Source organism: Marmota marmota, unplaced genomic scaffold (assembly GCF_001458135.2).
Source record: "Marmota marmota marmota unplaced genomic scaffold, marMar, whole genome shotgun sequence".
Lineage (NCBI taxonomy): Eukaryota > Metazoa > Chordata > Mammalia > Rodentia > Sciuridae > Marmota > Marmota marmota.
Window position 1 is genome coordinate 32,626,611 of NW_025999842.1, and position 25,017 is coordinate 32,651,627.

A 25,017-nucleotide genomic window follows, 5' to 3' on the forward strand; every position below is an offset into this window, starting at 1 on the left:
GTAAATAGCTATCTTGAAAGCTGCAATCATCTTTCACCACTAAAACAAACTTTCATTTTTAATAAACAGACAAAAGGCAATCCAAGTACAATTTTTTAATAAAGATAATTACAAAAGATGGAAAAAATCAGCTCAGAAAGGCCAATTACTTCTTTAATAGATCAGTTTTTGACATAATAACTCACATCAATTTTAAATACTATCACATAAAGCATGGTGGAGAAAAGAAATTTTGCTTCATAATTAGAAAAACTCACAATAAAACTTGCCAAGAAAAACAAAAACAAAACAAAAAGCCATTTTGAAAATAAATACAGTCCATGCCAAAGTAGTATAAAATGAAGCCAGAAGTCTTCAGAGAAAACATTTTTTTTTGTCCCAGTATTTTCTCACTTTTTAAATGGTTTCCTAAAATTGGGGGGACTCTCAAATTCAAGGGTTGCTGAGTTGTTCCGATTTGGCTCTGTTGAAAGAGGTAACATGAAATATACTGATCAGATCCTGTAGGTTCATGTCAACAAACACATCAGCTGATTAAGCCTAAAGAGTAATTAATGCCTTAGTCTGTACAATCTATTCAAAGTTATTCTTCATTTATAGCACAAAATTATGTTACCAATAACACATGCTTTCTGACAAAAATCCTTGATTATGCTTTTACTTATAAATTGTTATTTGAGCCCAATGTTTAAGTTCATCTATTTCACACATACATACATACACACACACACACAACTGTGCAAAAATTTGAGAACCAAGAAAACCACTAGTGCATATATTAAGGTTTACAGCATGTAAAAATCATTTACTTCAGATAAATTACACGCAAACACTGACTTTAGAAATTTATGTACAAGAATAAATTTAGATTATTTCACTCAATTTGATAATGTTCTTATATTCTAGTCCAGTACTTCATAAGTATACATATGCCCTCAAATGTTTTTTATTTTTATGATATAATAAAAACTACTAGATAGGGAATATTATTTACCCTTTGGTATCTGTTTTTTCACCACTATTGTCCTTGGATTTATCTTCTTCCTTAACATCTAAAAGCAAAGATGAGAAAAAGATTAAAACCTATTGAAGTATATAAAATATATATTTTGTTTTAAAATATACTTTAAAAATATATTTTTGTTTTAGTTGTACATGTTCACAATACTTTTATTTTGTTTATTTTTATGTGGTGCTGAGGTTTGAACCCAGTGCCTCACATGTGCTAGGTGAACACTCTGCCACTGAGCCACAACCCCAGCCATAAAATATGCTTTTAAAATATAAAAAACTCATTTGCAATCTTGATATTAAAGAACTCAGTAATTAAATAAGCTTTGTGTTTGGTACACTACATGACGGAGGTTTAAGCTGTCAATGCAATACTGGGTCTTTCCCTTTTTGAACTTTTTGTTCTATGGGATCACAGTATTATAGGTGGGGTAGATACTGTGAAAAAGTTCAGCATACAGACATGAATACAGCATTATGGGAGGTAAGAAAGGGTTACTAAATGAGATTTAAGAGGTGTCCTGAAGAATGAAGATTTTGCATGGACAAGAAAGGAGAAGTATCTTTAATAGAGAAAAACTTCAAGGACTTTGAGGCAAGAAGGAACTGTTAAGATGGAAGAAGAAACTAAAGACCAATATGGCAGGAATACTGTGAGAACAGGGGAAAAGTTAGATAGAAACAGAGTCAATCTCATTACTCCAACCTCTAGTTTTTAACCCTCATTAAATCAATACTGGAAGTTCACAATTTTAACATAGTATCAGTAGTAACCCTATAAACTTCAGATTATGAAAACAAATTATCCCAAATGTGCTGAAAATTTTCTTTAAATATGTAAACAAACCCAAGTTGTGATGAAATGACCTCATAAGGACATAGAAAAATATCCTCAGGTATCCCATAACTTTTAATACAAATATATGTGTTGACAAAATGGATTTTCATAACATTCGTTCTGCTTTTATCTATGTAAATTATAATTCAAAAGTAATAAAAAGGGATGAAGAAGAAAAGGAATGACCTTATATTCTAGGGTTAGATCTATAAATCTTTTTTTTTATCTTTTACTTTTTTTTTAACACACATAATCGGGTTCAATGTGTTATGCATACACACATACAGATGCACTGATCAATTCCAACCTCCTTTTATCCACCTTCCCCAACTCTTCCTAAACTCATTAAATATACATAAGTTTGAAAAATTTTCTGTTAGTCCTTCTTTTTTCTATTTGTTGAAGGGTTTTTAACAATTTATAAAGCCCTAAGAGAAGTCTATCAACAAACAACCTGGTTTTAAAAAAGGCATCAAAATCAGCAATAAAAGTACTAAGGAGCTGAATATTATCAGATTAATCCACCACTGGGCCAGTAAGATATTTAATGTTATTTTCATTTTTAGTTAAAATAGCCATAAAAAACACAAGCACCCTAGTACATTTATTTGGAAGAAAAGTTACAAAAAAGATAAAAGATTTAAAAATGATAAAATAAACAAACAAACACTTAAAAAAAAAAAAGGAAAAAGATAACATACTAACAATGAAAGAAAACAACTAGCTGGGTGTGGTGGTGTACAACTGTAATCCCAGTGGCTCTGGAGGCTGAGGTACTAAGCGACTCAGTTGAGACCCTGTCTCTAAATAAAATACAAATATTCTGGAAATGCAGGTAAAAGATAGTAAGAGCTTCTTGTTTACAAAATTCAACTACCTGACAGCATTCTGAAATATGTTAAAGCATCAGAAAGCAGTATCTCTTCCCAGTTCAGTTCACAAATCCTTTTCTATATTTCCTTAGTTTTTGTTTTCTTCAATTTTTGAACAAAGTCTATTACATGACCATTTTCAAAATGACGAAACTAGTCTGAAGATAATGAAACTTTTTGTTTGACTTCCATTAAATTAGGTAGGTAAAAATTACCTCAGGATTTCAGCTGTTTATACACCACAAATGGAATTACAACCATTTTGTCTTCTTACTCAATTTATATAGATCATAGTACAATGTTCACTATTTTCAACCTATGTCATTAAGAGAAGGAAATAAGGTCTCCTGTATTATAAAAGCGAATGTAAATAGCAACATTTGAAAAGCTTTAATCAAAAGATATTTAAGAGTTAAACACAGTTTAAATGGGGAAAAAACATTATCTACCTTTCACATCCATCTGATACTTGTGTAGTTGTGATTTCAGGTTCTCATAAAAATGCTCAATCTTAAAAACATACATTTACCAAAAAGTAAACCTTACCTGCTTTTTTGTCCTCTGTTTCCTTCTTGTCTTCTTCAATTCTAGCTTTCTTTGCTCCTTTCTTATGATCAGCCACATTTCTACGCCCTCCTTCCCCTTCATCCTCAGAATCTGAGAATTCTTCATCACAAGCTATTCGCTTGTCTGATGCTCGAACTGACATATAAAAAAGATTTTAATATATTCTGGCAAAAAAAATTCACAATCATTATACCCATACAGATGCATAAAACAGTCACCATATTTAGAAGTATAAAAAATGCTTAAAAATTTTAAGTTTTGAATGGTTTGCTTAATACTAAAAAGTTAGCTTTGATCTATATAGATATAGTTCAAAGAGACATGAGAAACTTTTCAGGATGTCATTTTTTTTTTTAAAGGCAAAACTTTGGAGAAACTGTTTTTTAAATAGGACAATGTCTTTACCTAAAAAGCAGCCCTCTTATTTCAGAGCTGAGAAATAGATAAAAATAAAATATTCTAATAATAACAAAAATGTTAGATTGTGTATACCGTTAGGCACATCCTTATGCTATAAACCTAACAATCCATCCTATTATATGTAATGAGAAGCTATAAAATCAAACAGAAGGTACTTCATGTTATCTAACTCATCCTACTTTGAACAAATGGGGTGTTTTCGATTATTCTCAAATTAAATAAGTGGCTCACTTTTGAAACTTATACTTTTCTTTGGTGACTGGGCTTTAACCCATAGTCCTGAATATGCTAAGCAAGTACTCTCTATCAGTGAGCTATATAACCCCAACCACAGGAAACCTTGCAATTATATACATATAGTACTATTAAAAAAAAAAAAAACTACTGACATTCAAACCAGGCTTTGATATATTAAAGAGCTAAATCTATATAAGATTAAAAATGGAGAAAATGTCAATAATATGTGTTCATGAAACAAGCCCTTTAGTGCTATTTTGGTATCATAAAAACCTTTAACATTATCTTACTAGAAATTCTCTTGTCTGGATCTTCTCCATCTTCGTCTCCACTGTCTTCATGAACAGCATCTTCTGGAATAGCTTGCATCTGGACACCAGGTGCATGAGGTAACATGCGCAAATTTTCAAATAAACGCTGTCTAAATTACACACATTGTTATTAGACAAAATTCAAGTCCTTTGAAGTTCCTCTTGCATGCAAATAAAAATATAAGCAAAAATACTCATGTTTTATCTAGCTTAACCAGTTAACTAAAATAATACCAACATTAAGCATCAATACTTTGCATGTATTTAATCTGCACAACTTACCAGTCAGATACTGTTTTATCCCCCATTTCCGTGATGAGGCAACATAAACATAAAGTCAAATGAACCTATCTAATGTCATATGGCTAGTCTTTGGTAAAGAGGAACCAATACCTGTGTACTACTATGTCTCTTGAACACTATATGGAGATAAAGATTTGAGAAAAAGTGTCTGATAATAATGTAAATCAAACTTAAGAGTGCCCCCTGCAATGTTAAAATGTTTTTCAATTAAAAAATGATGAAAATATTTTTATCTATGAAGCTCATACCTTTCCATCAAATTAAGAAATTAAATCAGTAATCCTGATGTTTCAAACCCTTTTCAAGATAACAAAGGAAATTTCTAATGTATAAATTAGAATAAATCCACTCTAATTATTCTTCCAAAGCTTTTGTCAAGATGAAATTGTTAGCAAAATGATTCAAAGATTTCTTACTTTATCTTTTCCATATATTCTGGAGTATTCTGGTTTGTCATGTTTGAAGGACTAATATGCAGTTTGAAGTCGGGTCCAAAATATTCAAAGTAATCATTATATGGCAGCTCTATTAAAAACAATGAAATAAAGTTACATAATTAAAAGTTCAGTTTCCTTACAAAAATCATACGTAGAATATAGATACAGGTAAGGAAATATTTCCATAGAAAATGTTCAAAAGTGAACGTAAAGTAAATGCTATCTAATTTATATAATTTTGGAATATAATCATTCATTCATCTATTTGTACTGACAGTCCATACAATACATATCCTGCAGTGTGAATACTTACCATTGGGAATCTCACAATCAAGGGCAACTGCGGTCTCATATGTCCAGCATCGGGCAACGTTGCGGATTGTGTATCCTCCTCCCCCAAGCATCAGTAATGGTAAGTTAAAAGTTTTTACAACTTCTACACATTTAGCATGACCTAAGACAAAAAAGATTTGGGTAATAACAAAATCCACCTACTCTAACAGTTTGAAAAATGAACCTTACAACAGTAGTAAATGCAAACAAAATTTTGCTTAACCAAAATGAGTTGAATTTAAATACTTTAAAGAATAAAAATTTGAGAAATTTCTAGTCTAAAACTCCTTGCTAATCACTTTCCTTACACATAATAATAAATGAGAGTATCTTTAGTAAATGTCTGTGATAGAAAAGTCAAATATGTACTGGGCAGTCTGGCACATGTCTGTACGGCCAAGTGACTTGGGAAGCTAAGGCAGGAGGACTACAAGTTCAAGGCCAGCTTGGGCAACTCAATCAGATCCTGTTTAAAATAAAAAGGGCTGGGTATATAACTCAGAGGTAGCATACTCCTGGGTTTCATCCCTAGTATAGGGGGTGGGAGGAGGAGATAAGATTTTTAAAACACAAATGTTCACTTGTGGTTATATGGGGGAGGGGGAAATCAGGCTATAATAAAACATTATATACAATCCAAATTGACTTTTTGTTTTGGGTACCAGGGACTGAACTCAGGGGCACTCGGCCACCAAGCCACATCCCCAGCCCTATTTTGTATTTCATTTAGAGACAGGGTCTCAAATGAGTTTGCTTGGTGCCTTGCCTTTGCTGAGGCTGACTTTGCACTTGTGACTCTCCTGCCTCAGCCTCCTAAGCCACTGGGATTACAGACATGTGTGTGCCACCACCTCAGGCTTGAACTGACTTTTGTTTCCACTTTCCCCTGCATATATGTATAGAATATTTGGAAGGTTATAACACAAAGTTTAATCAAAGTTTTTTTTAGATAGTGGAAATTTGCATAATTTTCTTAAATAATGAGATTATAAACCTAACATAAAAACTAAATATTTCCTCTGAACAAATATCATGCATGGTTCAACAATTTACAAGTTAAAAGTAACTTCTTTAGGCACATAATCATAAAGTAAGGAAAAAAGTTCCTCAATTATAAAAGAAATCCATGCATTTTGAAGAATATTTGGGAAAATAAGGTACAAAGAAAAATACTAACTACCTACAACCTCATCATCCAAAGACATTTATTTATAAAGTTTAGTTGCTGTTCTCTTCAGGTAATTGTAAAATGACTATTTTTATTAAGCATTCTTTAGTAGATGTATTACATGATTCACAAGCCAATCTTAATTGCTACTACAACAAAAACAAAGGCTTCTTATAATCTGGATATTTGGATATCTGGATATTTTTAAAGAGAAAATAAATAAAACATTTACTTTCCTTCATCCCAAAACCAGACAAAAATGACTGCAAAGGGATTTTTAAAAGGCTAAAATTTTTGAAAATAAATGGGAGAGAACACAACACCAAGAGTATAAATGAAGGCAGAAGGGAGATGAACAAGAGGAAACAACTTTAGGAGACCTGAGAAATCCAAATAGATTCTGGCAGTAGAGAAATTTACAATCATATTTAAAACCTGCAATTGCAAATATTCTTATAAGCTTTATACAAATGAAAATGCTATCAGTTGAAATACAATGTACATTTATTATTTTAAGAGTAACATGCTATGCTTTATTATCAAAGCATTATTTTAAAGACTTTCTGAAAGTCAATCCAAATTTTAAAAGTATGTATGTTAAAGGGTCTGAAGGCATAGGTCAGTGCTTCTCTGGCATGTGTAAGGCCCTAAGTTATTTGGTCCACAGTACCAAAAAAACATATCGTTCACTTTAGGAAGCACATATCCATTTTGAGGCAACAGATGGTTATTAACACTTTAAATTCAACAATATGAAATTGCTGTTATTAAACCATTGTTGACCTACCAAGTACAGTAGCAAGCATAACATCAGGTAAAGTAGTTTTTAATATCTATATTTGATGATTCAGTAAAATTTAGGCCAGCAATCATTCTGGAAAAGTTCTATTTGAGAACTCTTCACCACTTATGACAGAATTCAAAGCAGAATATCAACTTGCTACCTTAAACATTCCCATGGGAGAGAAAACTCCAAAATCTCATATGATCCGCATGACAAATCATTTGAGTCACATACATTTTAAGAGTCTATTAAATGGACACTAGACATTCATTCCATAATGGTTATTTTGGTCTGGCCTAGATTTAATCATGTTGATTTCAACATTTGATCAAAATTTAATTTGGTGTAACATTCCTCCTTTCCCACACACCTTTTCTCAGGAAGCCAGAAGACAAAGCAATCAGGATCTGTATAGGATACTCAGTCCAAATAGGAAGGTAAAAGTGATAGAATACGTGATGCATCTGAACATATGAAGATATTTAGACATTGGTTGCCTAATAATGAGTAAAGAGACAACTAAAAAAACCTTAGCAAAACTGAGCTATGAAGGAAATAAAAATCAGATATGGCGAAAAGATTTTGCTGCTGTAACTATTGATTATCACAACCAATATTCTAGTATGTAAAAGGGAGATAAGGGAAGAATTCATGTATGATGGGAACAAAGAAGTGAAGAGAGTTAAATCCTCTTTTTTCATAATGGTAAATCAATATAAAAGGCTAAAATTAAAAATCTAATTAAGTAAGTTATCTGGAAGAAGGTGAAACCAAAATATAATCATCAAAAACACTGGAAATAACTGCTTCAGTTGGAATGGCAGCAAGCCTTATGAAACTATTCATGCATAAATGATAAAATAAAAAACACTTAATTGAAACAAGGTTAACTGAAGTCATATACACACCCCAGATAAGAAGCACCCATTTTGGTGTTAAAATGTCAGGTGAAAAGTAAAATGGGAACTTCTATGGTGAAATTCTTGGGAAGGAGAAATTTTTTGAGGGGAATACACTTATCTAAATTTCTTACCTTTGACTGTTAGATTGAAGCAACCAAGCCTATCACCAGACAATGAGTCTGCACCACACTGTAATACCACAGCACTTGGCTGATACATCTCCATCACTTTTGAGATAATCTATATACAGAATAAACAAATATTAACACATCTCTAATAATACTTAAAATTCCATTTCAATTTTGAAAATAATTAATACTTACAGGCTTAAATATCTGCCCATATGACTCATCATCTATACCATCTCTCATTGGAAAATTGACAGCATAGTATTTGCCTTTTCCAGCACCAATATCCTAAGACACATAAATAGATCTTAGAGACTATTTCATAATAAAAAGCTTGACACACTTGTTTATAATATTTGTAAGATTAAAAGACCAAGTAAAAAAACTCAATTTTGAATTCATATTACAAGTTGAGATAGGAACGATGTAAATTGAGAAAATAATAGTAAGGAATAAAAATGTGCATGCCCCAATATTTACAGATTACTCATAAATTTTATGTTAAAGAACCCTTTCAATTAATCTGTAATGAAAGAAATTTTTAGTTAAAGGCACTATTAAGTTACATTACTAATATTAACCTAAGAACTTCATCATAAACAGAATAAATATGATGAGGAAGCAAAATTTAAATGCATGGAAAATACACACTCTGAGGACAACTGTCTATTAAGGCAGAATCCTGTTTATGATTAACACCTAGTATAAATTTACTTATGATGAAAAGAAAGGCCCAGACTTTCTTGAAATTTTCACAGAAGTACACTAAAATATCACATCTGTTCTTTAGACATGAAATAAATTTTATTTTTACTTGTGTTAGTACTGCTCCAAACATTAATACCTCCTCAAACATTATACCTTCTCCTCAGGAAGAGCTGGTCTCTAGCTATACACATATGTATCTGTGTATGTATGTGTGTATGTACACATTTAGAAAAGATGGCATATCAGAGACATTTCTACAAAAGAGTGTTTTAATTGCAACACCAAAACACCATTGGGGATAATTAATTATTATGCATTTTAATCATATCTCAAGACGTATGAATTTGAGGCCAGGTGTTTAGCCCAGTAGCAGAGTGCTTGTATAACACATGCAGGGACCTGATTTGATCCCCAGCACTACACACAAAAGTATGAATCCTTAGGATTACTAACATGTACACAAGTTCTTCCCCAATTTCTCACAGAATGGTCTTAGCTCAAATTCATTTTAACAAAAGCACAGATTACATATCCCTAAACTCCTTCCGAGTTTAAACAATATATTTACTTTGACCCAAAGATTTCAGAATAAAGTTGGTCAGCACATCTCACCCTAACTAAAAGGCTGGCAACTCAAAAGAGCTGCTACCCTCACTGAACCAAGCTTTGTCTCTAGCCTTTCTTACTCTATAATTGTTATCTTATCACACCTCTATTTCTTTCTTCCATCTAGATTTTTTCTCATTAAAGCAAGAAGAATTTTAACAATGAGGGAAGCTCATAGGCAGAGAAGGGAAATGTTTATTAAACTAATACCCAAAGATACACATGATATTTCATAGATAGTCCGCAACTACACATAAAAGATTACACTGCAAAAACACTATCTTATTCTTTCAACTTAAAGCATAAAGGGTTTTTGCTTGACAACCACCAGGATCCAATGGTTGCAGACAACCATGTTCTACTGGTTTAGGGTTGTAGTTCTCAAACGTTGAGAATTACCCAAGAGTTTCTAGGGACCACGAATGTGTACTTCTAATAGATTCCCAGATATTGCTTGTTTAAACCCATTATTTCCTATTGCCCTAAATATGAACACCTATAAAAACCTAAATTGAGTAATTTTATAGGTGTCCCATATGATGGGACATTATGGATTTAAGGACCATTCTTTGAGATAAAATCAAGTAGTAAAGAAAGAAGCTGAAGGAACTAAAGTAACAAGGAGCTAAAATTATAGATCTGAAAATTTAAAAGTCAAATAATTTAAACTCAAACTAAATAACTGAACTCCTGTTCATTTTTAAGTTAGAAAAGATTTTATGGTAACATCCTATATCTCCTACCCAACAAGTTTACTGAAATAGTGCCATCTTGTGGCCAAATAAAGAAAAAGCACACATGTAAAAAATAAGGCTAAATTTTGGTTGCTAAAATGAATGACAAATGGGGGAATGGGGGACATGGACCTTACACAAAATAGTTCAGAGTTACTGTTCAATACCATGCTAAGCAAATCTCCCACATAATCCATACTGAATTGAAAACAGCCATTAAATTTCTGAATAAACATCAACATGCAAGTAGTATGGTTCAAGAAAACCTCTAATAAAGCTAAAAAAAAAAAGTTTGTAGAAATGGAATTTGATAGTGATTTTCACATTTATTAGATGCAGGAGTACCAGACGAAAAAAGCATAATAGAAATAAATGTACTTAATGTAATAAACAAGGAGTACTAAGGTACTATAAAAGCTTTTACAGTCAATAGAAATGTAGACGACCACAGGATAACTTTGAAGATTCAAACTAAGCAACAAGAAAAGTGCTTTGTGCCCATACTTTGTGAATGCTCAAAAATAATTATTCAATCATAGATGAGGGCAAAGAAAAAGGTTGTCTTAAACTCTCACTAAATCTTTGCTTATAGCCAAAAAAAGTGAATTCTAGCAGACATTACAACATATAAAGTGATTTAATTCTACATATAAGCTTCATATTAATGACTCAGGAAAAACATTAGTTCAAGTATAAGATTACTAACCTCCTAGGTTACTCATATTTATTCAGACAGAATTTGGTCTTACCCTCAAGTCTCCTGTGCCAGGAAAGTATTCCCCATACTTATGGAATGAAACAGTCATTACACGATCTGTTGTATAAAAAGCTTCTTCAACACCATCACCATGATGTATATCTATATCAATATATAAGACTCTCTGATGATACCTGAAAACAAGGCCATATTTAAGTTGTTATTATTATTATTATTATTATTATGGTTCTAAGGTGAAAAGAATTACCAGAAACTCAGGAAACTATAATTTTAGCTCTTGCATTCCAGAATGTTTAACCCTTTTCTTACTTTTCCTCCAGCCTAGAAGATCATTCAAAGATATAAAGTTAGTTTGAACCTTATACCTTTAAATCTCCCATTTGGGCCCAATTTAAGTGAAAAAGTATTTTTACTTGAGAAACTTGTCCTATTTTACATGCTTTAAAAATAGCACATATTTCTATATATTAATATTTATAAAACAGCACATATTCTATATATTCTATATTAAAGACTATACCATACAAGATTGTTACTTCAATTAAAATACCTCTCTATAGTAAATCTTCAGCATTATAAATAAATAGGTCAACAAACTGTGCGTATAAGACAAATCTGGGCAACTGGTTTTTAATAGCTTTGAGCTAAGAATAGTAAATGTTTTACATTTTTAAATTGTTAAAAAACAGAAGTTGAAACAAAAATATTTTTGACATGTGAAAACTAAGACATTCTTTTTGCGTCCATTAAAAAAGTTGTACTGAAACATGGCCATGATCATGTTTATGTTTTGTCTATGACTTCTTTTGTCCTGCAACTGAAGTGCTCAACAGTTCTGACACAGGCCATATATAAGACTTTTATCACTTCACACTGATGCTTTAGAGCACTACAAATTGCAGTGATGCATTTTTAACTCAAATATATTTTAGGAGCCATCATATCACCACTATCATGACATTTTATTTATTACCACTGCCTACCCATGACAAAAAAAGAAAAGGGTAAACTACATCCAATGTTATCATTTTGAATACAGTGATATGCAGATTATTTTGTTATTGCATTAGATGACAAAACACTGTATTTCCTATAAATGATACCATAGCTAAGTGAAAAGAATACTATAAGTTGACATTATCAGATTAGGTACTCATGATACTCTCAACTCACAGAATATCAACATTCAGAAAACTCAGAAAATTTGAAAGCAGTATATCTCATCAAAGCAGAAATTCTTCACAAAAATGAAAAAATATAAATGAACCTGTAGTCAAGGTTAAATTTCCAAATGGCTCATGTGTTAGAAAAAGCAAGGAAAACTGTTCACCAAGTCAATTAATTAAATAATATTTGAATTTTACCAGGAGGTAGAATTGTATCCAGAAAAATTAAAATTGTTTAAGACTATCAGCCTTGTGGTCAAAAACTTGTTCAAAGAGGTGAAGACACTGGAAGAAACATCAATATTCAAAAAAACTAGGTGAACAATTTCAAATGGTTTGCTTTGGCTCTTGATGAGTCAAGAGGATGTTAACACAGACTCTACTCAGTTATGTTTACTAATTTAAGGAGTCAATACCAAGGTTAAGTGGCTGAAAATTAGCTTCTGTGAATAGTATGCATGGTGTAACTACAAGCAAGAACATTTTCAAAGCTGAGAATACAAATTTTATACAGTATAAAACAGAATCTGCAAAAATGTTATAATTGATGGTAAAAAAAAAATATCTAATTTTGTTAATCTCCAAATTCCTAAGCACTTTCATTAGTTTCTTTCTCAAACTGTAGTCAAGAATGACTTAAAAAAATATATCCTTCAGCAATTTAGAGAGAATGTTATTATCAAATAGTAGAGAACAAGCCCTATCCAGATGTGGAAGCCAGGCTAGACTCACTCAACAGGTAAAAAAAAAAAAATTGCCCTTAACACAAGTTTCGAATTTTCAGCCTCAAATTAAAACTTAAAACTATTAGGATATAAAATTCCCAAGGTTATATTACTTTTCATTAGTTGAAGCAGTAACAAATATAAATTGTCAAAACTACTTCTAAAAGGGTACTTAATGGTAGTTTTAGACATTTATACAATGCATTGCTCACTCTAAACACAAGGACTGGATAAATTTTCCTATCCTTCTATCTTTCCTTATTATGAATTTGTAGAAATTCACCATATCAACCTACTATCATTTACTTGATGCTTTTAAAAATTCTTTTAAATTTTGTTGCATTTTAATGAAAACATTTTATCACAGAAAAAATTATCAATGCAAATTAACTTACTTTAGTAATTCAAGGATGGCAAGCACAATATCATTAACATAACAGAACCCTGATGCTTCTGATTTCTTTGCATGATGTAATCCTCCAGCCCAGTTAACAGCCATATCAGTTTGCTGTCGGTTTAGCTTCACAGCCCCAGCTAAAAAATAGAAAGATAAGACATATAAAATAAAAAATTAAGAGACAAAAAAAGCTTATAATTAAGAACATGCTATGTATAAGCAAAAGAGTCTTAAATCATAAGGGATAAGAATCACTGTATAGGACACTAAAAAGAAGTTTCACTTCTGGTGTTTTCCTATAGCCATGATCTGACTAATGGTATGCGTGGGAGTAACAATGACCATTAGGGGGAAAAAAGCCTTTAAATGGAAAACTTAAACTTTAACCAAAATTTCAAGTCATTACAATCATACAACATGGGGAATTTGAAGACAATCACAGTTGCTATACTCTAGACTGAAGGAAGTATACGTGGTTAGGCTTAGTTCTAGGTGTAATGCAATCAGGAAGTGACAGATTCATTAGAAGTTGAGGCCCAGTAGGTGATTTTAGGTCACTGAAAGCAGGCCCTTGAAGACCCTTGTCCCTTCCTCTTTCCCATATAGCCATGAGGTAAATAAGCTTTCTCCCCTTTGGGCTTTGTTACCACAGGCACAAAGCAATAGGGCCAGTCATGAACTGAAACCCCTAAAACTTCGAGCCAAAACAAACCTTTCCTTTTTCTAAGTTGATTATCTCAGGTATTTTGTTAAGTGATGGAGGGCTTATTAACACAATATTCTACCGTAACCACAGATTCCTTTTTAGTATCAAAATCCACTTCTGTACCAACTTCTGCTGTAAATGAATAACTCAAAGGTTACATAACCATATTTAGATCAATTTTAAATATGAACTGAGACACTTACCAACTGAGCCACCAGTGGAAAGCTGACAAAACTCAAACAGTCCATCAAACACTGGACAATCTTCTCCAACATTGACTGTGGAAGATGAATTTCATTGCATTATTCAAATTAATGAAAGCTCTTACTTATAAAACTTTCCTACAAATACTTTTATTTCATGTAATCATAAAACATACTTTATAGTAGTAATCTAAAATTCATAATTTTAAGACATACTTCATTATTTTACTCAAGGCAATTAAAGTTTTGTGAAATATCATGAATCTGTTCAGAATCATTTGTGAAATATTTCTGCTCTATTAACAAAAAATCCATTATTTTTCAAAACACAAAAGCTCTTTGCTTTTATTTAATTAAAACATAGGCTTAAATTTTCTGGGTAGTTCTTATTCATAAAACAATCAAGATTCTAAAAATTAAGTTAATTCTAATTAATTTATGACAACCTTAAAACTTCTTAGGGCACACATAGCATCCATAACTTTGAAATGTATCTTTTAATGAGTTAACAACAACAACAAAAACAACAAAATGTTAACAGTTGGTTGGCTACATCCACGGTTAACCTTGATCTTGAAAGATGATTAAGAATTAACTAGGTTTGAGAACCAAGATATTGAAGGAAAGGGCACATAAGGTAATTACAGATATACAACATATAATGATATACTTAGTTCCTTAGTGCTGACAGAATAAAAAGGATAACCCTTTTATTATCCCATTCACATTCTACCCATACTCCAAATTATAACCTTTTAAAGAACAAGCATTATAAATAAATTTTAGGGATGGGGATGCAGAGGGATGTAGTTTAGTGTTACACGTGATGCCTGGGTTCAATTCCCAAGTACCACCAGGAAAAAAAAAAAAAAAAGAATAAATTTTAGTTCATTATTGCTCAGATATAATCATAATTTAACTCACAATTTTATAAATTTTAAATTGGTCCTGATTTAGTCCATGGGTTACCCTTGACTCTAGGTATGAATCTCCACTTGGGAAAAAAAATCATGAATAATAACGCATCACTTATAGTATCTTATTGAATCATACTAGATAATCTATGGTAGATAGATGTGTGAATGAAGTACTATGACTTTGTGAGACAGCTAGTGCTAGTAACTATACTTAATATAATCATCACTGAAGTCATCAATAAAAACACTGATGAAAATGAACTGCAAAATCAAACTTTTTCCCCAACACTGTGATCCAATCATTTTAGGATTTTCTGCATTCTACCTTCAAATCAATTTGTTACCAATCTATAACAATAAATTTCTTTGAACTTACAAATGACAACAGTAGTAGAAAAGAATATTTCAACAAAGGTGAAAACAAAACATGTATTAAAATGCAGGTTTACTAAAGCACATAAATAGCAGACAAAAGTTGCTTACCATGGAAAGACTAATCAAAGTATACGTATATATTTTTTGAAGCAAAGGAGTACATTCTCCCTACCAATATCCATTATCTATATCTCAAAGTTATCATGGGAGCAAAATAAAAAGTAAAATACCATCTGAACTGCCATTTGTATAAGTTTGTTTTTAAACATAGCTTCAACATTATTGTACTGACTTGTCAAATCAATCAATCAATAATCATAGTAATATTTTAAATCTCCAGGAAAAAAAATACCGATTTCTGTAACTTTCTCAAGCTTCTATATATATATATAGACACACACACACACACACACACACACACACACACACACACACACACATACACACACATATATTTTACATAAAAACTTACATCTCTGCATTTGCTTACTATACTCAGACATATTATCTGGTCTTATTGACCGTAGAAATTTGATATACTCATCACTGTGATATTTTGTCATTTCCTCAGCAGTGGCTTTATGGGGTCTCTGTAAAGAGAAATAACAGTCAGAACATTAGAATTACAGGTGGTTATATCAGAATTATCAAACAAAATATACAATTTTCTCTAATAGCCTCTTTAAAACAACTATGTCTGCCAGAATAAAACAGATTCCAAAGCTAATCAAAATCATTAATGGGTGCTTTAGGGAACAGTAATCAATACCAAAGCTAATTCAAACTCCTTTAGAAGCACTAAATATAGTATGAACTATGAATTAATTACTCCTTTTTTTTTAGTAGAAATAGGTCAAACTCATAAAGTCAAATCCATGTTTATAAACCACTTTTCTCATTTTCTACCACCAACTTTGTTCTATGAACACTGATTTTATCAATGAGCTCCCAGAAAGAGACTCTTTCTCAACTCTAATTCTTCACTTAAGATCTATCTTTTCCTTTGCTAACTTTCTTCTGAAGAGCTCAGCTGAATATCATATTTCTATAAGGCCTCCACATATCCAAACTGCCTTCTTCATTTAAGGCACCTATTGTATTTGTACTCTGCTGGCTATTAACACAGTACTTCACATTTATTATATAAATATTTGTAGGATTAATTTCTTGTATAATGCTTTTGTAATAATTCCAGGTCTACTCTTTTCAGTAGCAAAGGCAGTTTAACAATTATTCTCACAGTAAAATTTAACATGATCCACCAAGTTGTGCTCTGGAAACAGGAAAGCCTAGGTAGGAATTGTTTTCAAAAATGCTTAAAAAAAGTAAACGAATGGAGAGGGGGTTGGAGGAGGATATTGTGCTAAGCAAAATAAGCCAATCCCCCCAAACCAAAGGCTGAATGTTTTCTCTAATCTATGGATGCTAATTCACAATGGGGGTTGGGGGTAGGGAAGAATAGAGTTACTTTAGATTAGGTAGAGGGAATGAAGGGAGGGAAGGGAGTAAGTGGGTAAGAAGGATAGTAGAATGAATCAGAGACCAGTGGGATTCTACATCATGTACAACCATAAGAATGAGAAATTATTTCCATCTATGTATGATATATCAAAGTGCATTCTACTGTCATGTATAACTAATTAGAACACATTAAAAAACTACATTATAAAAAATGCTTTAAAAACGAGGAAAAAGTGCATTCTACTGTCATGTATAACTAATTAGAACAAATAAACTACATTATAAAAAAAATGCTTTAAAAACGAGGAAAAAAGGGGCTATTGCCCCCATACTGTTTCCTTTGAGGAATAATAAAAAAGTAGTTTTCTTTCATACCTTTTCTTCTTCTAATTGCTTTCTCCAAAGGGGAAATATGTCTCAAAGGACTAGTTTAAAAAACAAAAAGCTAAATATTTACCAAAATTTATACTCACATATATTTCCATTTTTCTGTATAAACCATAATTTAACAGCAAGTTATGAGTCATGCGGATTCTATGAGGTTTCATGGGATGTCCCTGTCCATAATAATAATTTCCAATATCACCTAAAATAGAAAAGACACAAATTAAACAATACAGACAATGGAATCTTCATAAATTCTATAAATTTATGTATGTTCAACAGTAGAAGGTGCTTACCACTTAATAAGATTTATTAAATTAATAATGTTCTTAAAATTAGTTTTGCAACTTTCAAACTCTATTAGGAAACTAAGATATTATGTCACTTTTACATGCTGATTATTTCATTATTATATTGTTTGTTTATAAATTAAGAAAAGCATTCAATGGGGGTTGGGATTGTAGTTCAGTGGTAGAGCACTTGCCTACCATGTGTGAGGCACTGGGTTCGATTCTCTGTCTATACCAAAGCCTATTGGAAAAGTTTTAGTAACTGAAATTTAGGTCTTAAAGAAAGGTTTGTTGTGCTAAAATATACCCATGACCTTTTTTTTCAAGTTAACAGGCTATTCTGTCTCATTCTGCATGACTAAATTGTTATAATTCCTAACTTGTATTTTAAGAATTGTATGTAAATGTTTTCATGTATATTTATTTAAAAATATGCAAGTAGCAACAAAAGGATTTTTGTTAATCAACCAAATTTCAATAAAATTAGTATTTTTAGGTAAAGTTCTAGTTTCTTGTAAAAAGCAATAAGAAAGCCTCTAAATACGTACTATGTTTTGAAATGTAAAGGGTGTTTTTGTTGTTGTTGTTGTTACTAGGAATTGAACCAACGTCACTTTAGCACTGAGTTACACCCCCAGTCCTATTTTCTTTTTATTTTTTTATTTTTATTTTTGGCAGGGGCTGGGGGGATGGTGGGTGTGGGTAAGATGACATGGGACCTGGGATTGAACTCAGGGGCACTCCACCACTGAGCCACATCCTCAGCTCTATTTTATATTTTATTTAGAGACAGGGTCTCACTGAGTTGCTGCTTGGTGCCTCACCATTGCTGAGACTGGCTTTGAACTAGTGATCCTCATGCCTTAGTTTCCTGGAGCCACTGGAATTACAGGCAAGTGCCACACCCAGATTTTCTTTTTAATTTTGAGACCAAATCTCACTAAGTTACTGAGGCTGGCTTGGAATTTGTGATCCTTCTGCCTGGCATAGGGGAACTTTTTAGGACAATCTTCATCAAATTATAAGTTATTTTCAGCTCTGGTTAATGTTTAAATAAGCAATTCCAAAATTTTGTTTGGATAGTTAAACTGATTTTAATGGCTTAAAGCCTATCATTTCAATATAGGCTTAAATATTAAAAGCTAGGATAAAGAATGCTTTGGACTCACTTTTCAGAAAAACCCCAAACTTTTGTACTCTCCATCTTCTTGATAATAGTCCATGATGAACATTCAGTTTTACAAAACCTATGCTTTTAATAACCCAATATGTTGGCATCATACCTCTGACCTACTGAACTTCATTTTTGACACAACTCTTCGAACAATTCATATATACACAGCTGTTCAAAGGTGAGGCCAACTTTATAAATATAAGTATCAACAACAAAGCTAAGAAATAATAGAGACAAGTCAAGCAGGACTACGGTGCTATGAAATACTCGTCTGCATTTATCACAACTGAAAGGCTGTGAACTCCAAAACAAAGTAATCAAAATCTGCCATATTGCTCTGTTCTACCCAGTGGCTGTACAAACATTTCTTTCAAAACAGCTTGGTCCCATCAGATTGTTATATATAAAAAGTCAGAGTTACAAAGCATCATGTACCTAAGTTCATGCAAGGAAGATATTTCTAAGTTATCATCACTACCAAAGGAGATAATTAGAAGAATAAAGTCCAATCTTCAGAGAACTTGCATCTATCTCTAAGAATTGCCAAGATGAATTTTGTCTCTAATATTTACCAACATCTTAAAATCAAACACTTTAATTAACAGGCATACAGAGAATCCAATGGAAAGCCAGAAGCTCCAATAATATACAGAAAGATGATGCACTGACAGTTTCCCAGTGTATTTGAAAAACAAAAAAATGATAGCAGTAATTGTCATTTCCTGAGTATTTGTCAGAAGCACTATTCTAAGCACTTTACATGGATTATTTTTTAATCTAGTAAACTAAATTATGATATAGGTAATATTACCATTTCATAATTGCAAAGAAATGGGAGATGCAGGCAAGTAAGGTAACATTACTAAAGTCACAACTAGTTAAGTGGAGGAGCTATCTTCAAATTCTGAAAAGGACAGCTTACAGGAGAATAATGGTACAGCCACTAGAAAGAAATGGTAGGAGAACCAAGTTAACAACTAAAGGATACAACACCAAAATCAAAACTCTGGGTCTTTAAAGAAATGAAGAAAAGAAACTACCTACTTCAGTATAATTTGTTACTAACAGGGTCCTCAAAATTTTATATTTGATATAGTTTCCAATAAGGTTCTCTGACTCTAATCCTACCAAGATCACACACAGTTTAAATGTCAAGTTACAAATACTGTTTCATCAAGAATTCCTCCAAAACATAAGGGAGTTATGAAAGAACCAGTTCTAACTTTTTCATGCTGAATGCCACACCTCAATTACCAAGATGGCTGTTTTATAAACATCTAATTCTTAAAAAAAGATAAAATGTCTTTTCCAAGTTTCATCAATAGCAGTACATTAATTCAGGTTAAGCTTTTGATTCCAAATGAGTTACAAAAAAAAAAAAAAAAAAACTAAAGATTTTTAGATCATTTTTGGACTCAGGACTGTGAAATGTGCCTCCACTCCTGAAAATAACTGACTGAAAAAAAACCAAGATGGGAGTAGGGGGGACAGAGAGCAACAAGTTAAAAAAAAAAAAAAAAAAAGCTATTGTATTATTTTTGTCTGCTCCGCAATACTTAGTCCACTATCAGGCTTAGCACAACTGGTCCCTCCCCCTTGAAACACCTTGATTTTGTGTTTCCAAAATACCATTTTCTGATTTTATTCCTACTTCAGGTCCATGCTTCCACAAACTTTTAAATACCAGGATTTTCTCAAGTTCTCTCTTTCATTTAACAAATCAAGAGCTTACTATATGCCAGGCAGGCACTGTTCAGAAACCTGGGTACAGTGAATGAGTTCTGCCCTAAATCTCTGAAGAATGAGCTCTGGGTCCTTTTGTCTACCTACACTGTCTCTTTCAAAGCCTCAATATTTTACAAGCTATCAAATGCAAAATTTCTACAACTAGTCTCTCCCATCTGGGTTCCAGGCTATTTTCATGTGAAATAAATACAGATCTCAAAACATAAGATGTTCAAAATAAAGCCCTGGATCAGTCTTCCCAATCTCAATTAGTGGTTCCAAGACCCACCTAACTGCTCTATCCAGAAATTTAGGAGCTATCCTTTACTCTTTACCACCATTTCCCTAGCTCCAACCCTATTTCCAATCCATCAACAAGCTCTATTAGTTTTACTGTCCAAACTCTCAGATATCACTATATTTTATGTGGACCAACATGTGTTCAATTCTTGCTTCTAGCCTACCATCTACCCATTAGGGGTATGCTCTCTACTTAAAAAACTTCAAGAGCTCCCACTCCTTGAATAAAAGTCAAAAAATCTCTTACCACAAAGTCTTCTCTGGCCATTTACTGCCCAGCCTTGCACCCCATAATTCCCCATGACTTCTTGCCTGTTTTCTCCTTGATATGCCAAGCTCTAACCGAAGGAGAAACTGGCCCACTGTCTTCCTTTAGGTCTTTCCCGGTCTGACCAATTACTCTATCAAAGGTCTCCTTTATTACCAAGATGTAGACTTTTATCTTCCTCTTAACATATAATCATTCCCCCATCAACTATTAAGGATTTATCACCATCAAAAGTTTTTATTAAGAAAAAGACATAATTACTAATTTTTGTTATTGTTGCAGAAGAAACTGCAAAAAGAAAAAGTCTTCAGATTCCAGGTGCTAATCTTTTGGACATTGTAATTAGAGTCAATGTAGAAAAATAAAGTGGTAGACTGATGGAATACTACTGTTTTCATCTATAAAACCGACAAAATACCTATCCATAACTCACAATGGTTATAAGAATTAAAAGCTTATATTACAATGGGGAAACACAAAATTAAAGCCATAGAAGCAACAGGAAGAAAAAAAGTAATAATTTGCTGATGAAGTGAAAACTGAAGGAAGTGAGGAAGAAAGGAATTTGGGGAAAGAAGATTCAAGCCTAGAAAATCTCAAAAAGTTCTACTATATTTAATAACTATGTGCAATTAATAGAATTTATGACCTACTACTATAGTCCATTCAGCATTTTTGCCCTCAAGAAACAATTATCCATTTTATAGAAAATAAAGATCTGTAGCACAGCTAAGACCCTATGCAGCTATATTAAAGGCAATCTAGTAAAACATTGGCAGGGGTTTTAAGTAAAAATGTCAGAAAATCCCTGGCAACAGCTGGCTGCCTAGTAGAAGTCCTCTGCTAGAGTAAATCCAGAGTACACTGGGAGGTATGATCTTTGTAATTGTTATAGTCTATCTTTGTATAGTGTTGAGTGCTTTTCTCTGAATCATCTGTTTCCAAACATTTTGATTATGCACCCCCATAAGAGGAAAAAAATAAAAGCACAAAGCAATTTGTGCTTAATTATATAAATTATATAGGCATTCAATCCTACTACACTGCATACAACATAAAACACTAAATATGATAGGTCTTAAGCTTAATTCAAAACAAAATACAGTTAACATTCCTAAAGTATTAAAAATACATTACAATTAGAACCCAGCATAGTTTCATTTGCCAATTACATTTAAATAGATGAAAATCACATCATTTTAAGGCCAGAAGGGATTTTAGTGACTAATTAGTAGCATATCATTTTGAAAATTATCAATCTAGTGTAAAAGATGACTACAGTTTAGAAACGTGCCCTTGGAAACTCTGAAGGCATGAGTCAATATCCAGAGTATGAACTCTTTACTTTTGTTCAAAGATTTATCATCCACAAATACCTGAAGGTTCACTTGGGACCAGCATTTCAGTGATTTAAAGAGTACAATACTGAAGACTATAAATCATGGAGAGAATACATCTACTTTTATAAGTCCCTTTTATTGAAAAGCACAAAGTCTCAATTCTCCGAGTTGCCAAGAGGCTCAGAGTGTACTTACCAGCCCCAGAAAGCCAATAGTTCTATTCCCACATTCTATACATAACCTATAGTTACACAACTTACTACATCACTCCTTTTCTCCTTTCTTCTTCTTCCTTTATCAACAAGTTAAAACCAATTAATCTGGGATACAAGATTATTCAGACCCTATTACCACTGATACTACCTATTCGCAGTCCAATCATCTTATATACCTGAAAGTATAATACTTTGATATAAAATTAAAAAAAAATTATGGCTACTTTTATAACCCAAGAAAGCAGGGTTTTTGGGTAGTGAACATAGTTTAGTATGCTATCACACATTAATTAGCACAATTACACCTATTCAATTGAATAATAATTGTTAGCCCCCCCAAAACCTCAAAATTCCAAGTGTAAACAACTAAAAAGCCAATTTAAAAAAAATAAGTCAAAGAAGTACCAAAGATAGGAAATAGATAACCCACCAGAGATTTCCAAATTGTTGGTTATACATCTGGCTGCTGACCATCAGGGAAAGTCGTTGATGGGGCTAACATATTGATTCAACTATGATCACAAAACATTTAAAGTTTCTCCACTCTGTTCATTGGCCTGCATCCTATTCCTGGAACCAGTGCCTGCTCACTCTCCCTCAATAAAGACTCACCACACATGGGAGCAGGAAGAAATAGCTACAGAGAAAACTGCTACTCAGGTATACCTCCTAGTTCTGCAATTCAAACTTCATAACAAGTTACAAGCAATTTACCCCATCAGAGCCTATCACTGCCAACAGTAACTGGCATTCCAAGAAAAGCCTGAGTACTAATTTCCCCATTTTGTTAAACCTCTTTTCTTTACACCAAGCTTTAATAAAAACAAATCTCTAAACCTTAGAAACAATATAAATTTTAAAACTTAAGTTACATATAGGTTATTTCCTTTCCAATTTGATCAGGGGACTGCAGGCAAAGTTTTGCCATTAATCCAAAACATGCAATGAAATGCATGTTAAAAATTGACATGGTCTCCCATTTGTACACCTCTACACTGACCTCTACATTGGTATGATTTCAAATCAATTTAACACACATATATGGCCTTTTCAAAAAGTATTTTCTACAACAGGGTTGTAAGATTTTAGTTTTTCCAATAAGTGACACAGTGGCTTGAAAATAGGCATAAGATTATCATTGCCAAATGATGGTATGACCATTTTTAAGTTAAAGTTAGGCCTAATCCTCTAGGGTCTACCCATTTCTCTTTTATGTGTGATTCCAATACACCAAATGACAGAAAGACCTCCAAAATTTGTATTGCTTTGTAAAATCAGACAGGATTATCAGACAGGATTTTCAGGTCATTAAGGCAAGCTAGCTTCTTTGTTGAGTTTCCTAACTCCACCTTTCAAGGGTAATCTATTAGTCCTATAAAATTTGTGAAACAGATTACTACTCCACTTGGTATATAACTAAAGCTGATACAGGAAACAGGTTTCACAAATTTAATTTCAGAAATTTAAATTGGTAAATTTCAGTGCTCACACTCCAACTGAGAACCCTCAAAATTAAAATTATCTGACTGCTATAATTCACTGTATTTTGAGTTCAAGCTTACCTGATTAGACTATTTAGTCCTTTACACTACTTCTCAAAAGTTTTCCTACACCAGGATTTCCACCACCTTGCCTAAGCTCTCCCAAACCTACAGAGCAGGGTATATATTTCCTGATCGAACAAAGAGCAACAAAGAAGTGGGTGGTAACCACCTCCCATAGAGGCAAGCCAGGACCCATCGAGTCAGATCTACCACACAAGCAGAAACCGCTCCAGGTTTCCCTACCACCGTCTCTTACTTCACTTGAGGACTACCTACCTCAAACTCGAAAACCTAATTGTTACCGAGGAAGTGCAGCCCTTTCATTTGAATCCTGAAAAAGTGGCGCTCAAAGAACGAGGAGAACAAAGGGTAGGGATGGAAAACACGGGTGTGAGGGTGCCACTCGCCGGAGTTGGGCCCCCACCCTCAGTAACTCCTCTCCAGCACCGACCGGTGGCGGTGACCGGGGTGAGGCTGGAAGGGTGAAAGACGATGCTGGGCAGACAGAAAGCTGGGGAAGCGCTCGCAGCCGGGGAGCTAGGGGGTTAGGGGGAGGGGAGAGGTACGAAGGGGCGGAGCTCTCCCGGCCACCGGGCTTTGTGTAGTCGCGGCTGGGGCTGAAATTTTGAGTCTGTGGATAAGGATCGGGTGCAGGAGGCTGGAGAGGACCCCCAAACCTGCCCTGCGCTGGAGGCGGGCGGGAGAGGTGCGAGGACAGGCCGTCTTCTCCCCGCGACCACGAAGCCATGG

At 33.1% G+C, this 25,017-nt stretch overlaps 1 protein-coding gene across 1 annotated transcript; it reads right to left on the minus strand.

The window, feature by feature from the left end:
• Positions 1-80: 80 nt before the first annotated feature.
• Hdac2 (histone deacetylase 2) lies at positions 81-17,613 on the minus strand. The gene is made up of 13 exons (XM_015500361.2): positions 17,501-17,613; positions 16,039-16,156; positions 14,275-14,349; positions 13,364-13,502; positions 11,109-11,250; positions 8,507-8,599; positions 8,315-8,423; positions 5,310-5,450; positions 4,976-5,084; positions 4,236-4,366; positions 3,268-3,423; positions 995-1,052; positions 81-463 (listed from the first exon to the last, which is right to left on the minus strand). The coding sequence occupies exons 1-13, from the start codon at positions 17,573-17,575 to the stop codon at positions 433-435; spliced, it is 1,377 nt and encodes a 458-aa protein (XP_015355847.1). The 5' UTR covers positions 17,576-17,613; the 3' UTR covers positions 81-432.
• Between the last annotated feature and the right edge of the window lie 7,404 nt (positions 17,614-25,017).